Source organism: Oncorhynchus mykiss, chromosome Y (genome assembly GCF_013265735.2).
Source record: "Oncorhynchus mykiss isolate Arlee chromosome Y, USDA_OmykA_1.1, whole genome shotgun sequence".
NCBI classification, from domain to species: Eukaryota; Metazoa; Chordata; class Actinopteri; order Salmoniformes; family Salmonidae; genus Oncorhynchus; species Oncorhynchus mykiss.
Window position 1 is genome coordinate 19,720,567 of NC_048593.1, and position 19,204 is coordinate 19,739,770.

The 19,204-nt window shown below is 41.2% G+C and overlaps 1 protein-coding gene across 1 annotated transcript in view; it reads right to left on the bottom strand.

The window, feature by feature from the left end:
- Positions 1-18,018: 18,018 nt before the first annotated feature.
- Positions 18,019-19,204, bottom strand: part of LOC100136307 (atrial natriuretic peptide receptor 2) — a 47,308-nt gene continuing 46,122 nt past the window's right edge. The window contains exons 21-22 of the mRNA XM_021590867.2: positions 18,955-19,046; positions 18,019-18,543 (exon numbers count right to left, since the gene is read on the bottom strand). Coding sequence (XP_021446542.1) covers positions 18,481-18,543; positions 18,955-19,046 — 155 coding nt within the window. The 3' untranslated portion in view covers positions 18,019-18,480. The remainder of the gene's footprint in view (positions 18,544-18,954; positions 19,047-19,204) is intronic.

Here is a 19,204-nt window from a genome sequence, read left to right on the forward strand (position 1 = left end):
ATGTTTGGCAGGTCTTCAGTTCCACACGAGAACATGTTAGGACCAACCAGATGGATCCGGGGGGGGGGGGGGGGGGGGGGGGGGGGGGGGGCGCTAGGCTAGGGTGACTGAAACAGGACATCATGAATATAAGTGACTATTAAACAGGATACCATGGCTATAAATCTCCTTTTGTTTGTGGATGGAAAAAGCTATCACTATCTGAAAATCCAGGGAGGGTGACCGGAATCAAGACAAGTGGAGAAACCGCTCAAACAGACTGACATCACTGAAAGTTGTGGAAAACACAGAGTAATGACATGGTGAAGATGTAACTGAAACTGCATAGAACTGTTATAACCTATGATTGAACTGATGATTAAACAGAACCTTCCAAATTGTATTGTTGATCCATTCATTCATGACTTTCCTTATAAACCACGTGAAGACAAACAGTCCGAACCCTACCTAATTATTCATTCGGAGTATGGAACTGTATTGACCTCTGTATGTGTCCAGAAGTGTTGTAGATACTGTAGTCATAACAGAGCAGCCTGGTCTCATAGACTAGATGTAACATAGTCAAATCTAGGACACTCAAATTAGCATCATGTGTTATGTTTGGTATGGTTACATAAGGTTACTTAAGGCAAAAATGAAAGTAGGGTGGTTTGTCTGGGTGTATGGAAGGTCTGCAACCCAAACGTTGCATGTTTGAATCTCATCACGGACAGATTTAGCATTTTAGCAACTTTCCAACTACTTACTACCTTGCAGCTAAATAGCATGTTAACTAACCCTTCCCCTAACCTTAACCTAACTCCTAACCCTAATCTTAACCCTAACCTTAACCCCTAACCCTAACCCATAGCCTAGCTAAATTGCAATTCGTAACATATTATATGAAATGGATGATGGACATCCACAGATGAATCCATACCATACGAAACATAACATATCATACTAAGTGGAGTGTCATGGATTTACGTTTGGATTTACGTTTACTATGTTACGTCTACCCCTGACTCTAGGTTGAACAGGGTGTTTATCTGTTGGTGGCCGGTGTGTTTCAGGCCTCTCTTTCGCCAGGTGTTTGCTTGGTGATGTGTGTGGTTATTGGAATACAGCTGTATGCCACATGTCCATGACAGACCTGACTATAACATAGCTGGGATTCTTGTTTTACGTGCCCATCCAATACTATGGACACCATTCTGTCATAAATACCTGCTAAAATAGGCCGTCAAGACAACATGAAACACTGCAGACTTTTTATACTCCTCCGAATGCATTTTTTTAAAATCCAGATATTTTCCTGACTTTCCTCTCCTGGAAAGTCGAGTGGCAGAGAGTACCCTTTCCATGTTTGCCCCTTGACCAAGGAGAAGGTGCAGCTGCCAGTCCAGAGAATGCCCTCAAGGTGTTTGTGTGTAACAGAGAATCATCCATAAGTGCAACACTGCTACACCTCCTCAAAAGAAGAAAAAAAAACTTTGGAAGTGTGAGGCCAAGATGTGCAGACCAGCTGACTATGCTGACGGGTGCCAACCCAAACACAAGGCCTCAGCTCAGGGGTTTTGAGGGGGGGAAAGACCCCAGCCGCGCACCGAGGGGAGACAGTGCCTCTCACATAACGCAGGGCCCTTCTGCACACAGCAGCGCACCTCTTTAAAACAACACCAAGAGGCAGGCCGCACCGTACAGGCTAAAGTGTTATTCCAGCTAGGTAAACACAGGGCACAGATCTAACAGTGATGAATGCCACATATTAACAGGCACAAATTGAATTATGTTGTTGAAATTTGATGGCAGTGCATTCTCCCGGCCAGTTTGAGGATGATTGAAATCTTCGTGTCTTTCCACATACGGCATGAGGATTTCTGAAACCAAGACGCACACAGAGGACTCCCCTTCCAGAGGAAGATCATGGAGTTTCTAAAATAAGTTTTCAAAGAAGCCACTAGTAGGGATGACATTGCCCTCCAGTCTTCTATGTAGCCCGGTGAAGTACCTAGACAAAGTCATCTAGTACATCCTAGTTAAAGATAATAACTGTCAGCCTACCAGGGTAATGTATTGACATGCACACTTCTTATGATGGGCTGCAGCATGGACCATTGTATCGAGAGATGAAGAGAAACTACAGGCTTTGACTGGGCTTCGGTGACAGTACGGATCTGGTGACAGGTATCAGAGACAGTGGCTCATTAGGGTCTAAATGGAAGACAGAAGTGCTGATCTGTAAGATCTGTAAGGTCAGTTTTGCTCTATCTTTACCTAATGGATAAGGTCAGGCTTGGACAGAAATTGGTGGATGATAGCTAATCCTAGATCTGAGGCCACCTCCATCTGAACCGTGAGGGGGTCACTTAATGCAATAACAGACAAAAAGCCATCTTCTCCTCTTTGAGCACTTAAGGATATAAAATCCCCCACATACATATACACACCCATGTCACACAAAGAGATCTACAGAGATACCAGTAGTCATGGTGATGGTCAGACATGTAATCAAGAAGCGTAGTATAATTAGCAACACAAGCACCCAGGGAGTTGTGTAAGAAAGATTAAAAAAATAACATTTTGAAGAATGTGACATTTTGTTCTTAGTGAAGCGACAGAATAATGAATGATATATATGGACATGCTCGGGAGAATCTGATCCCTTTCCAAATCACACTCGCCAAAGTGACCACCCATTAGCCACACTGTTAATAATGGATGGGGTGACGTTGTTCCAAGCCTCTGGAGTATGACATGTTGCATTTCTAAAGGGCTTTGCACATTTGAGTCTAAAGCTTAGACTATTTTTTTAAACAGGGAAAGAGTAAATGGTTTGTACTGTGCGAGACCTTTTCACTGTCTTTTTAGGGCAAAACACTTGTTATCAAAGTGTTAATTCAATTCATTAGTTCCAATCTAAGTGATGCACAAATGGACGGTCAACATTCACGGCATGACGTGTTGCCAAATTGTTATTGCGCTCCCATGTGGAAATGATACAAAGAGAAAATGTCTCAAGCAATACTGATGATTTCACGCAAAAAAAAAAAGTTGTCATAGAACAAAAGTATTCATAAATCTCAGTGGGAGGATCGTTTTGTGCCATATGAAACATCGCAGCTTGGCTGTCTAGCTACAAGAAAACATTGGTTTGATTTGTGACCACGGTTTATACTGTGGAGATAGAGCATTCCAGGCACATGGGCTTTCTGACCAAAAGACCTGAGCGGTTAAGCCTTAACAAGAAACTCCTCTGTTGTGTTGCTCAGTAACAGGAGCCATGCAGGCGCGTTATGCTGTAACTCAGTGATTTGTCTGTTGGTGACGTGTGTTTTTGCTTTTTGTCTCCTTCCAGACTCATACTAAGCACCTCCAATCCAAAATGAAATCTAGAATCGGCTTCCTATTTCACAACAAAGCCTCCTTCACTCATGATGCCAAACATACCCTCGTAAAAGTGACTATCCTACCTATCCTCGACTTCAGCGATGTCATTTACAAAATAGCCTACAACACTCTACTCAGAAAATTGGATGCAGTCTATCACAGTGCCATCCATTTTGTCACCAAAGCCCCATGTGCTACCCACCACTGCGACCTGTATGCTCTCGTGGAGCACACGCTCCAGCAAGTATATTTCACTGGTCATCCCCAAAGCCAACACCTCCTTTGGCCACCTTTCCTTCCAGTTCTCTGCTGCCAACGACTGGAACGAATTGCAAAAATCACTGAAGTTGGAGACATATATCTCCCTCACTAACTTCAAGCATCAGCTGTCAGAGCAGCTTACCGATCACTGCAGCTGTACACAGCCCATCTGTAAACAGCCCATCCATCCAACTACTTACCTCATCCCCATATTATTTTTGTTTTTCTGCTCTTTTGCACACCAGTATTTCTACTTGCACATCCTCATCTGCACATCTATCACTCCAGTGTTAATTGCTAAATTGTAATTACTTTGCCACTATGGCCTATTTATTGCCTTACCTCCTTACTTAATTTGCACATACTGTCTACAGATATTTCTATTGTGTTATTGACTGTACGTTTGTTTATGTGTAACTCTGTGTTGTTGTTTTTGTCACACTGCTTTGCTTTATCTTGGCCAGGTCGCAGTTGTAAATGAGAACTTCTTCTCAACTGGCCTATCTGGTTAAATAAAGGTGAAATTATTATTATTATTATTTTAAACCTTCCATCCTCTACATAACCTTTTCATTGGTCTTTCCTCTCACAAGAGACACCGTGGTCTGTATTATAAACAATTATAAACATTGTCTGCATCAGACACAAACACACTCATGGACACAAACGCACACAGCCCACACACACAGCCCACACACACAGCCCACACACACACACACACAGTTCTAAGATACTACTATCTATCTCTGCCTCAACTACCACGTATCCCTATACATTGATATGGTAGTGGGAGTCCTTGTGTATAGCTTAATTATTGTGTTTTATTTCTCAAGTGTTTTTATTTGTATCTTTATTTAACTCTGCATCATTAAGGAAGAGCGTGTAAGTAAGCATTTCACAGTAAGGTCTACAGCTGTTGTATTCAGTGCATAATACAAATAACATTTGATTTGATACTTTTTTAGCCAAAGACATGTGGTTTCTTCAAGAGCAGAAAGTGTTGACATTTTTGGGTGAAATGGCTGTCTAGTGAATAGACAGGAAACAACATTTAAACTTTACTCCATTCTCTGGACAGCTGTTAAGAATCAGTGTTTACCCTCCCATCTCTCTCCGCATCCCAAGGGTCTCGGGAGAAAATGCGCCGTGACTGACTGCTTTGTGCACAACCAATGGGCACATCTGAGGACAAATCCATCCACCCTTTTTAGAGCATGTGTTGACTATATGTCATGTAGTTGCTCAGTGCAAATACTGAAAATAGGGTATGAAATAAGGGTGTGGACACAAATGCACATTGAGTGATGTGAATGTTTGCTGCATAAAATAGCGCCTTATGTGCCAAATTATATTACAATTTTACACCAAGGATTTAATCAAAGGAAAATGTGATACCCCATGATGAATGGACTCTTGTGCAACATTATTGAAGTTTTATTTACCATTTTCCAAACTGTTAAAACCAATTAGCCTAAATATAATTTAATTTTGTGAAGCATGTTTCTAACTACAACTTAAAGGGGAAATCTGCCTTTGCTACATCCGTTTTTGGACTTATAAATTAATAATACAGACGTAGGATCTTAATTTGAGCACTCTTTTGTTGCTGAGAATTTTCCTGCACCTCAGATGAGCTTTGTGATTTACACAAATTCACTGAAAACCCACACTAATACAGTTATATTAACACTATTGCACTTTTCATGTAGCCTACTTTTGGCCAGATAATAGCCTAACCACCAATCAAGCAACATTAAGGACTAAACGCTAAAATTCTGTTGCTGCAGGATTATTTTGGTGAGATGATATAGGTCAAATTAAGATCCTACATCTGTATACCCATTGATTCTTGAAGAATAGCCTATATCTTAAAGGCCCCATGAGCTTAGTTCAAGCTTGTTTTTCTCCAATGTTTGTAAACAATACACATTTAAATCATTTTTATACTGTTCAACATACCTTGTGTCAATTGAAGCTTATCCTCAATACTGACAAAACTAAACTAATGGTGTTTTCTAAAGCAAGAAATAGACCTCTGAACCTTTCACCTATTACTACCTGTTAGGGCAAGGAGATTGAGGTTGTAACCTCATATAAATATCTTGGAATTTTAATTGATGACGGCCTCTCTTTTAAATTGCATATTCAACAACTTACAAAAAAATTGAAGCTGAAATTGAGATTTTATTTTGGGAATAAGGCCTGTTTTTCTTTTGAAGCCAGAAGGAGGCTAGTATCAGCTACATTTATGCCTTTACTAGACTATGGGGATATTTTATTTATGAATGCTTCCGCTCAGTGTTTGAGATCAATTGACACCATTTACCATGGCACTTTGAGATTTATTTTAAACTGCAAAACCCTTACGCACCACTGCACTTTGTATACCAGGGTTGGCTGGCCTTCTCTAGTCACTCGTAAGCTCAGTCACTGGTATACTTCCATTTACAAAGCCATTTTGGGTTTACTACCTTTTTATTTGGGCATTTTTATTGTTCAGAAATGTGGTGGGTACTCTCTTCGTTCGCTGGACTTTATCCTGCTAACTGTTCCAAATGTCCGAACTGAATTTGGTAAAAGGGCTTTTATGTACTCTGCGCCATCGTCTTGGAATACCTTACAAAATACTTTTAAACTGGAAGAACCTGTCCCTATTGGTATTTTTACATCACTGATGAATGATCTTGAGACTGATTCCCTGACCTGTCAATGTTTTTAATTTGCTGTTTTTGATTTTGTTATACTCTTGTGAATTCTATGGTTTTTACTAGATTACTTGTAGTTTTTCATGTTGTTTGTCTGTAATTTTTGTAATGACTTGGTGCTGCCTATCTTTGGCCAGGACGCTCTTGAAAAAAAGATTTGAAATCTCAATGGTTCAATAAAGGTTAAATAAGAAATAAATAAATAAGAAACATCTTCATCCAGCCTAACCTTGAATAGATTTTTTTCCTGGAATGAGTTTGAGATTCGGTGTTCAAACATTCTGTGACTTTACCACTGTGCGAGCCGTTGAAAAGCATTCTTTAGTGATGTCTCACTGGCTGGCTTGATTCAAATTCACTCAAACTTTTCAGAGTTGTGTTTAATAATAGTAATCATTCCTTACATTTCTATAGTGCTTTTCATAAGAATCTCAAAGCACTTCAAAAGCAAAACACAAACAAGCATGACATCTTCCTGAGTAGCCTAACTATAGTTAGGTCAACCAATAGAGGCCAAGTCTTGGAGTTGGTGTGTTGCTCATCTTCCTAACTGTGATGTTTTCACATCTTAAATGGTTTTCTATGTTTTATTTGTTCAGGCCTCAGGGGAGATCTTCTGAAAAAATATCTGATAGAGGAAATAAGGTAGGCCTAATTTATAAAAGTTTTATTTCATAACAGTTATCATAACGCTTTGAAATAAAACAAATTTAGGATGTGACTTGCTCGAGACGTGACACGACATTGCTCATTCCATTTCTTGAGCAGAACTGGTAGGAGGAAAGTGGTGTAATTCACAAGTCTTGGTTAGTTTCACAGTTCCATGAAAATGTTGTGCTTTTTCATTAGACTTTATGATCTGATTGAACATTTATTTGAAGTGTACTGTGGTTAATAGAATATATCCCCAACCATTTGGTTAACATCCCCAACAAGTGCATTTAAAAAAAAAGGGAAACCTGTGCCGTACAAAACCACAGACACTGAAAGTTATATGTGAAAAAAACAAACAAGTCTCTGACTAGTTTGTTATGACAAAAACAAGATAGATTTGAATTAGTAGCATTAGTCATAATTGGAGAGTACGGCACTGTTGTTTTCCGTGGCAATCGTCCTCCGTAGGGAAAAAGCATAAGCAAATGTCAACATGCAGTGCCATACTCTGGAGCAGGTTAACTTTTTTTTTTGTGTTGAATTTTTTACCCCTTTTTTCTCCCCAATTTCGTGGTATCCAATTGTTGTAGTAGCTACTATCTTGTCTCATCGCTACAACTCCCATACGGGCTCGGGAGAGACGAAGGTTGAAAGTCATGCGTCCTCCAATACACAACCCAACCAGCCGCACTGCTTCTTAACACAGCGCGCATCCAACCCGGAAGCCAGCCGCACCAATGTGTCGGAGGCTACACCATGCACCTGGCAACCTTGGTTAGCGCGCACTGCGCCCGGCCCGCCACAGGAGTCGCTGGTGCGGGATGAGACAAGGACATCCCTACCGACCAAGCCCTCCCTAACCCGGACGACGCTAGGCCAATTGTGCGTCGCCCCACGGACCTCCCGGTCGCGGCCGGTTACGACAGAGCCTGGGCACGAACCCAGGGACTCTGATGGCACAGCTGGCGCTGCAGTACAGCACCCTTAACCACTGCGCCACCCGGGAGGCCTGGGGCAGGTTTTCATCAAGGATCTCTCTGCTCCGTTTATCTTTCCCTCGATCCTGACTAGTCTCCCATTCCCTGAAAACATCCCCATAGCATGATGCTGCCACCACCATGTTCACCGTAGGGATGGTGCCATGTTTCCTCCCGACGTGACGCTTGGCATTCAGGCCAAAGAGTTCAATCTTGATTTCATCTGATCAGAGAATCTTGTTTCTCATGGTCTGAGAGTCCTTTGGGTGCCTTTTGGCAAACTCCAAGTGGGCTGTCATGTGCCTTTTACTGAGGAGTAGCTTCCGTCTGGCCACTCTACCGTAAAGGCCTGATTGGTGGAGTGCTGCAGAGATGGTTGTCCTTCTGGAAGGTTCTCCCATCTCCACAGAGGAACTCCGGAGCTCTGTCAGTGTGACTATCAGGTTCTTGGTCACCTCCCTGACCAAGGCCCTTCTCCCCCGATTGCTCAGTTTGGCCAGGCGGCCAGCTTTAGGAAGGGTCTTGGTGGTTCCAAACTTCTTCCATTTAAGAATGATGGAGGTCACTGTGTTCTTAGCACCTTCAATGCTACAGACATTTTTTTGGTACCCTATCTCCAGATCTGTGCCTCTACACAATCCTGTCTCGGAGCTCTACGGACAATTCCTTTGGCCTCATGGCTTGGTTTTTGCTCTGACATGCACTGTCAACAGTGGGACCTTATATAGACAGGTGTGTGCCTTTCTAAATCATGTCCAATCTATGGAATTTACCACAATTGGACTCCAATCATGTTGTAGAAACATCTCAAGGATGATCAATAAAAACAGGATGCACCTGAGCTCAATTTTGAGTCTCATAGTAAATAATTTAGCAAAAATGTCAAACCTGTTTTCACTTTGTCATTCTGGGGATTTTTTAATGTATCAACAGAATGCACCGTATCAACAGAATCTGCTCAATTTGAAAATTAAATCTGGATCTGTGGACACTAATTATGAAGACAGGGAGTTTACACCACAAATCAGTCTGTCATGACAACCATCAAATCAAATCAAATCAAATGTTATTGGTCACATACCCATGGTTAGCAGATGTTAATACGAGTGTAGCGAAATGCTTGTGCTTCTAGTTCCGACAGTGCAGTAATATCTAACAAGTAATCTAACAGTTCTCCAACAAATACCTAATACACACAAATCTAAATGGGTGACTGAGACTATGTACATATAAGTATATGAATGAGCGATGGCATAGGCAAGGTGCAATAGATGGTATAAAATACAGTAGAAACATGTGATACGAGTAATGTAAGATATGTAAAACATTATTAAAGTGGCATTATTTAAAGTGGCATTGTTTAAAATGACTAGTGATCCGTTTATTAAAGTGTCCAGTGATTGGGTCTCAATGTAGGCAGCAGCCTCTCTGAGTTAGTGATTGCTGTTTAGCAGTCTGATGGCCTTGAGATAGAAGCTGTTGTTCAATCTCTCGGTCCCAGCTTTGATGCACCTGTACTGACTTCACCTTCTGGATGATAGCGGTGTGAACAGGAAGTGGCTTGGGTGGTTGTTGTCCTTGATGATCTTTTTGGCCTTCCTGTGACATCGGGTGCTGTAGATGTCATGGAGGGCAGGTAGTTTGCCCCGGTGATGCGTTGTGCAGACCACACCACCCTCTGGAGAGCCTTGCAGTTGAGGGCGGTGCAGCTGCCATACCAGGCTGTGATACAGCCCGACAGGATGCTCTCGATTGTGCATCTGTAAAAGTTTGTCAGGGTTTTGGGTGACAAGCCACATTTCTTCAGCCTCCTGAGGTTAAAGAGGTGCTGTTGCACCTTCTTCACCACACTGTCTGTGTGGGTGGACCATTTCAGTTTGTCTGTGATGTGTATGCCGAGGAACTTAAAACTTTCCATTTTCTCCACTGCTGTCCCTTCAATGTGGATAGGGGGCTGCTCCCTCTGCTGTTTCCTGAGGTCCACGATCATCTCCTTTGTTTTGTTGACATTGAGTGAGAGGTTGTTTTCCTGACACCACACTCCGAGTGCCCTCACCTCCTCCCTGTAGACTGTCTTGTTGTTGTTGGTGATCAAGCCCACTACTGTTCTGTCGTATGCAAACTTGATGATCGAGTTGGAGGTGTGCATGGCCACACAGTCGTGGGTGAACAGGGAGTACAGGAGAGGGCTGAGCACACACCCTTGTGGGGCCCCAGTGTTGAGGGTCAGCGAAGCCGAGATGTTGTTTCCTACCTTCACCACCTGGGGGCGGCCCGTCAGAAAGTCCAGGACCCAGTTGCACAGGGCGGGGAAGAGTCCCAAGGCCTCCAGCTTGATGATGAACTTGGAGGGTACTATGGTGTTGAATGCTGAGTTGTCGTCAATGAACATTGTTCAGATGGGATAGGGCAGTATGCAGTGTGATGGCTATTGCGTCATCTGTGGACCTGTTGGGCGATATGCAAACTGAAGTGGGTTTAGGGTGGCCGGTAAGGTGGCGGTGATATGATCCTTGACTAGCCTCTCAAAGCACTTCATGATCACAGAAGGGTAGACATTTTTTCACTTATCTTTGCCTTGGGTACAGGAACAATGGTAGCCATCTTGAAGCATGTGGGCACAGCAGACTGGGATAGGGATTGATTGAATATGTCCGTAAACACACCAGCCAGCTGGTCTGTGCATGCTCTGAGGACACGGCTAGGGATGCCGTCTGGGCCAGCAGCCTTGCGAGGGTTAACACGTTTAAATGTTTTACTCACATCAGCCACGGAGAAGGAGAAGGGGGAATGCCGTCTTTGTTAGCCAGCTGCGACGGCAGCACTGTATTATCCTCAAAGCGGGCAAAGAAGGTGTTTAGTTTGTCTGGAAGCGTGACGTCGGTGTCCATGATGTGGCTGTTTTTCTTTTCGTAGTCCGTGATTTCCTGTAGAGCCTGCCACATACGTCTCGTGTCTGAGCCATTGAATTGCGACTCCACCTTGTCCCTGTACCGGTATTTCGCTAAATGAATAATGTAGAATAACTGGAACAGTAGAACAATGTAATGCATGTATTACTATGCTTATTCATGCACTAATCATGCAAGCCTAAGCATAACTCTAATTTTTCTCATATCACTACATAGACCTTACACACAGCACTGCATCTACTGATAGATGTAAAAATAGACATCTTAAGTTGTTCAGCAATAATTGAAAATGTGGAAAAACAATGTCAGAGCACCAGAGACTGATAAGCAAGTTGCTGTAGGTTCTCATGCTGATATGGTCCTCCTCCTCTATCTCACAGTGAGTGGACACATGCGGATTTCAACCACGAGCCTCCCGAAACACAGCTCTGCTCCACCACCGAAGAGGACTACAAAGTCGAAGGTTTTCAGCCTTCCCTCCCTTCACCTCTAAAGGTCTACCTACTAGATCAATGATTTTCTATGAGCATGATTACAAAATACCCCTCTTTGTGAGACACATTGTTTTGGGACAAGCTAACTGTCTCTTGTATATGTACTGTAAACTGACATCAGTAGTATTCAACTCAAACTTCAACAGACTTCCTTTCTAATGCATTCTTTGTTTGCTGTGATCAGGAGCATGACTAAAAAGGCGATCAGGCAGTTACTTTTTGGAGTGAGAATCATCAGCACATACAGGTTGGTCTGATTATTCCATTACACCTCCATTTATACTGAACAAAAATATAAACGCAACATGCAACAATTTCAAAGATTTGACTGAGTTACAATTCATATAAGGAAATCTGTAAATTAAAATAAATAAATTAGGCCCTGATCTATGGATTTCACATGACTGGGAATACAGATATGCATCTGTTGATCACAGATACCTTAAAAAAAGGTAGGTGCGTGGATCAGAAAACTAGACAGTACTGTATCTGGTGTGACCACCATCTGCCTTATGCAGTGTGACACGTGTCTTTCATATAGAGTTGATCATTCTGTTGATTGTGACCTGTTGAATGTTCTCCCACTCCTCTTCAATGGCATGTGTAGTTGCTGGATATTGGCGAGAACTAGAACACGCTGTCTTACACGTTGATCCAGAGCAGCTCAATGGGTGACATGTCTGGGGAATGTGCAGGCCATGGAAGAACTGGAAAATGTTCAGCTTCCAGGAATTGTGTACAGATACTTTCGACATGGGGCAGCGCATTATCATGCTGAAACATGAGGTGATGGCGTCGGATGAATGGCGCGACAATGGACCTCGGGATCTTGTCATGGTATCATAAAAATAACCACTGATAAAATGCAACTGTGTTCATTGTCCTTAGCTTATGTCTGCCCATACCATAACCCCACCATTGGGCAATCTTTTCACACGACGGCTTCCCCACACAACGGCATACACATGGTCTGCGGTTCTCAAGCCAGTTGGACCTACTGCCAAATTCTCTAAAACAACGTTGGAGGTGGCTTATGGTAGAGAAATGAACATTGGCAACACTCCCTCGAAACTTGAGACATCTGTGGCATTGTGTTGTGTGACAAAACTGTACATTACAGAGAGGGCTTTTATTTTCCCCCGGCACAAGGTGCACCTATGTAATGGCCATGCTGTTTATTCAGTGTTTTGATGTGCCACACTTGTCAGGTGGATGGATTATGTTGGCAAAGGAGAAATTCAAATTAGCAGGGATTTAAACAAATGTGTGCACAAAACTTGAGAGAAATCAGCTTTTTGTGCATATGGAACATTTCTGGGATTTTTTATTTCAGCTCATGAAACCAACACTTTACATGTTGCATTTATATTTTTGCTGGGTGTACATAACCCTCTCTACATTATGATAAATGGACAGAGCACCATGTTTTCATTATAGCCAACATATGCACATTATATTTAATCATCTTTACATATTTTCATATAATATTATATAATACGTTTCATTTTCAATCAGATTTTGTGTGATGTGTCATTAACTCTGTCTGCTATTGTAAAGTGACTGTAATGTTAGTGGTCTCTCTGCTTTTGTGAAGCATTTGTTATCCTGCTCTTCCTCTTACAAAAAGAGAATACAACAAATGTATTTAAGAGAGCTCCCACTTTCCCAGACCTCACATTACATGAGCCTGTTACTAAACCAAACATTTTCAAAATCATTTTATTTACCATATCAAGGTTAGAGGACCATAGCCTTATTCGGTTCATACTATTAGGTTCATACTCTGTGTGACCCACTCCTACCCCTGTATTTAATCTCTGCTGCACAATCTGTCTTATATTATCGCAATAAAACCATCTAAATATTATTGCACACTTGGCCCTTGAATTGTAATATTTGATGTCTGTTGATATGTAAGATATGAACCAACGAAAATCATTTTGCATATGTTTGTCATTTTGGTGTCATATTTGATTACTATTTACAAGCCTCGATTTTGAATTTGGTCTCAAGAAGACCTTCAAAAATACATCTTAGTAGATTCTGCCAATAGAGTTCAAAGAGCACAGCTGGTACAGGGTATTGTCCAATTCTGAATGAGATGTTGCATCTCATCCACTTTGACCCAGTTCATTTAAGCCTTTAAAAGAGGCAGAAGATACTATAAAAATAGCATACATTGTCTGATAGTACTCAGTCTACACCAGACCCATATATTTAGAGCCAACTTTTCAAATGTTGTAGTTCTAGACATTTGATTACATAGCACTGTTTAAATATTCTACTTGTAATGTTAATGGGGAGCTAACATGGCTGCCAGAGAATGTTGTAGTGTCATGTAAATGCATCATAATGCAGAAACCTCTCTAAATACATGGCTCTGGTCTACACAAAAGCTATTTTGAAATAAAAGCAAGAAAATATCACTTACAGTATGTCATGTACTGTGTTTTTCCCATGTCTCAGGGTGTGACAGTGGTGAGTACCAGAAATGCTCAGCACACCTATCAGTGACGAGCATATGCTGTGCACACCTGAAAATGTACAGTTGAAGTCGGAAGTTTACATACACCTTAGCCAAATACATTTAAACTCAGTTTTTCACAATTCCTGACATTTAATCCTAGTAAAAAGTCCCTGTCTTAGGTCAGTTAGGATCACCACTTTATTTTAAGAATGTGAAATGTCAGAATAATAGTAGAGAGAATTATTTATTTCAGCTTTTATTTCTTTCATCACATTCCCAGTGGGTCCGAAGTTTACATACACTCAATTAGTATTTGGTAGCATTGTCTTTAAATTGTTTAACTTGGGTCAAATGTTTCGGGTAGCCTTCCACAAGCCTCCCCCAATAAGTTGGGTGAATTTTGTCCCATTCCTTCTGACAGAGCTGGTGTAACTGAGTCAGGGTCGTAAAGGCCTCCTTGCTCGCACACGCTTTTTCAGTTCTGCCCACAAATTTTCTATAGGATTGAGGTCAGGGCTTTGTGATGGCCACCCCAATACCTTGACTTTGTTGTCCTTAAGCCATTTTGCCACAACTGTGGAAGTATGCTTGGGGTCATTGTCCATTTGGAAGACCCATTTGCGACCAAGCTTTAACTTCCTGACTGATATCTTGAGATGTTGCTTTAATATAGCCACATACCTCATGATGCCATCTATTTTGTGAAGTGCACTAGTCTCTCCTGCAGAAAAGCACCCCCACAACATGATGCTGCCACCCCCGTGCTTCACGGTTGGGATGGTGTTCTTCGGCTTGCAAGACCAGAGGACATTTCTCCAAAAAGTACAATCTTTGTCCCCATGTGCAGTTGCAAACCATAGTCTGGCTTTTTTATGGCAGTTTTGTTGCAGTGGCTTCTTCCTTGCTGAGCGACCTTTCAGGTTATGTCGATATCGGACTCGTTTTACTGTGGATATAGATACTTTGTACCTGTTTCCTCCAGCATCTTCACAAGGTCCTTTGCTGTTGTTCTGGGATTGATTTGCACTTTTCGCACCAAAGTACCTTCATCTCTAGGAGACAGAAGGTCTCCTTCCTGAGCGGTATGGCGGCTGCATGGTCCCATGGTGTTTATACTTGCGTACTATTGTTTGTACAGATGAATGTGGTACCTTCAGGCGTTTGGAAATTGCTCCCAAGGATGAATCAGACTTGTGGAGGTCTACAATTCTTTTTTTTTTTTCCCCCATGATGTCAAGCAAAGAGGCACTGAGTTTGAAGATAGGCCTTGAAATACATCCACAGGTACACCTCCAATTGACTCAAATGATGTCAATTAGCCTATCAGCAGCTTCTAAAGCCATGACACCATTTTCTGGAATTTTTCAAGTTGTTTAAAGGCACAGTCAACTTAGTGTATGTAAACTTCTGACCCACTGAAATTGTGAAATTATAAGTGAAATAATCTGTCTGTAAACAATTGTTGGAAAAATGACTTGTGTAATGCACAAAGTAGATGTCCTAACCAGCTTGCCAAATCTATAGTTTGTCAACAAGAAATTTGTGGAGTGGTTGACAAATGAGTTTTAATGACGCCAACCTAAGTGTATGTACACTTCCGACTTCAACTGTACCTGTTGCGAGCATTGGAAATATCATGCATTTTATGAACAGTGATATTAAATTGTTTCCACTATGCTATATAAGACAAATTATGTCAAGTCTCTGTACCGCATATGGTATAATTTTTGTTCATCAAGCATTTGCTCCACTGCAGTGGTTCCATAGCCAAGCAATTATGTGGAAACAATACAATAAAACATTAGTGAGAATACATTCTAGATCGCAATTTCATTGAAAGCCTTAATAATGCTTAATCATGTTCTTATGATTTGTGTAAGTTCTGCACATGATTTAGCACAACTAGACAGATGAAAGGCATTGGATTGTGACTATATCCCAGGGTTATTATCTCCTTGTTGAATTACAGTTGTTATCTTTTTATTCATACCAGGGCTTTGTATCAATACAATTATCTCTGTTTGTTCATGCTGTTATTTTTGCTTGTAGGTTATTTTTTCTCCACTTATGCGGTCTCATTTGCAACCCCAAATTACCACAATTGAGCACTGCTGAACAACAGAAAGCAACATTTTCCTCTTTCTCCTGCGCTAGGCAAAAATTGATCTGGCTATTGACCTTCCACAAATGACAGAAGCCAGACATTTTCTTAGACGAGGAAACTGTTTATCCACCTTTAGGAACAAGAGAGGCACACAGAAGCCTCCACTGTACCGATGTCAGACATACTGATGTTCATGCAGCCACCTTACATCAGAGAGCAGGGCTCAATTCAAATACGTGTTCTGTTGATCAGAGGACAATTTTACATGGTGTTACTCTCTCCTCTCCCTTTCAGCAGAGATTAGGAGGAGGTAGCTATGGCAACAAGTAATTTTAGACTACATTTATGCAGCTTTTTTCCCAAACATTTCAGTACCTCATGGGATTAGATGGGGAAACAATTGGTGTCTGAAACAGATGCCATTTAGCTACTTACTGCCAAGTGAAATATATTGCCACCTAATTTAAATTAAATGTGATTATGTAAATATTCCCTTCTTGAGTAAAAGTGACTACTCATTTTTCCCTTGGTTAGATTAATAATGTCTGTTGATCTATCCATAAATGTACCTCTGTTTAGGTTTATAAATGATGCATTACAGTACTTACATCACTGTATTCCCCTGTGAAAGGGAATACTGCTCTGCTTAAAATGGATGTGGTGCTTTTGTCAGGGACCAAAAGCACATACCTGAGGTGCAAATTCAGTCAGTGCATTCCCCATCGAAAGCTCACTTCTAAGTTGTTGTTGTCTATCCTCCCAAGCAGCATACAAAAAAGCTAGTGAAATTCTTCTCCCTCGCTTCAAAAAGATTAAACCAGGAGACCTTGTTGACTCAACAATAAGTAACATTTATCCTTAATTAATTCTACAGTAAAAGTCAGTCTATGGCAAATAAATTGTAAATGTATACGCACACACGTACAGAATAGCAAATTGTACACTCCCTGAAAGGGACACATAAGTGATTAGTCTTATGAGACACTGTTACTTGGTTGATAAGTGAATTGGAGCGACTGAACATTTAGTACTGTTAAGGGACCCACCACCTCCTCACTTCATTGTGCGACTTGCTAACAGGCACATTCAGTGTGGCAGTAGAGCTGAGGGGAGTGGGTGGGCGGTAATTACGACTCAGGCCCAGAGGGAAGCTGTTCCCTGCAGAGATGAAGAGACACACATGATGCCATGCCACAGGTGATAATGGACTGGTGAAGTCATTGCAGCTTAACACAACTACATCCTGCACCCCCTGATATTGGCTGTCATTTCTTGATTAACTGTTGCTTTTGAATGAGCTTCTTCTCATCTTTGACATGCAAACAGTTCATTGTACGTGCTTTTAATGTGCAGTTTTTGACAACGTTGCAATGTGAAAAGACAAGATTTTTCTCAATGGTGCATATGCTGGTGTTCTAAAATGTAATTGGAGGTTTGTAACACTGTCAGACAATGCAAATACTAGGCTATGGGTGATTGTATCATGGGCCTTTGGTTTAATAAAATAAAGACAAATGTAACACTAATTAGCTTGGCATAACTTCTGTTATTCATTTGTGAAATGCAATATATTAAAGTGGTACGCTAAAATTACAATTCAGGCTCTCTAAGGTACCATAGCAATTTCAACAGATGGGCCCGTTCAAGATTCCCAACAGGTTATGCTGTGTGCATACAATTGGTTGGATTTCCCTTCAACTGAATAGCATACACTTTCATTCTTAAAAAAGACTAATCATTCAAGAAAGTTCTTACATTTTTAGAGAACGGCTTTAAGGAAACTTAATTCAGTAGGAGTTCAACCTAGGAGAAAATATTTGGTTAAGCATTATCAGGGGAATATGGCCCAGTTATAAATCTTCTGACGTACAGCCAGAAATAAGTAATTAGCTGGCTACAAGGAATGTCCCCCTTATACCGTCAATCATGACACTTCAAAGTGTTATTGTTTTGTAAACAATACTAAATCATGAAATGTTTGGATCAAAAGGACATTAACAGTGCAGTGCACAGACCCACACAAGACTATGAAAACACACTAGGTTAAACCATAAATAATATTCTCTGAACAATGATTTGTTGTATTTTACTCCGTTTATTGAACAAAATATCTTGGATGTACATATATACATATATCATCTTGTACTGTATGACATCACTGTGGAACTCTAACCTCTGCATTGACATTGATCATTACACTGTGCCCATCTGTTATGAACGCTGTATGAACTATTAATACATCATTGACTTCCAAACACATTATACAAATCTTGATATAAAGCACAAAAAAATATGAATTCATCATCATCGAAAAGTACTCACTCTCAGGACAGAAAGATTCTTCATACAAAACACCTTTACAACTTTTTGCAGTTACCGTACACAGGTATTAAACATACCATTAAATATCCCTTCTTTTCGTACTTTAGGAGGGTATCACCTTTAGGACTTATTCTAAAACAAATAAAGCAGTGGCTGGCTGTGCCACTGTGTAGCCTCCTCTGTGGTTGGCTCCAATGTGAGTACAGCAGCGCCTCTCAAATAACGTACACGTCAGTCTTCTCCCCCTGAAGCCAATAGGTTCTCATTTTGCCTTTGCCCTGGAAAAACACAGAAATCAATAGGGTGTCATCAATGGAGACGAGTGGGAGTGATGGCTACACAAAAGGGCTTCTCTTCCTTAAAGGGTGACCCTGACATCTGCAGGTCCTGTTAGAACCCATCTGACATCCCTAGAGAGTATTACTACTCCACATAACCAGATATTATGGTTCTCTTTCATTTTGACAGGAGAGCACGGACATCTTTTCTTCACGACACTCAGAACCCAGAGCTCCACATCTACTGACATGCAATGCATTCTTCCACCAAGAGAGGGAATAAACAGGATGGGAATCACAAGACCACATTTACCATTCGTTCATATTCCTTTGTCTATCAAACAATACTCAATGCGTGAAGCCATTAAAGATAACGCTGACAACACATTCATTCCTCTTTGTTTGCCTCACCTTCATTTCCACGTCTCCTCTTAACTGGAGATCAAAATAGCCAAACTCATCCAGCACTTCTTTGGTGGCTGAGGAGAGGTGGATCCTCAAGGCTGTGAAACACATCAATGAGACAATAGACACATCACAGTGAGTGTTTTGCAGGGAGTGAGACCCGGTTGCATTACATGCAAGCATTTACCCTCTGCCATACGCACTGGGGCAGACAATAACAATTATAATACACACGCATACTGTACGTTAACCAAGT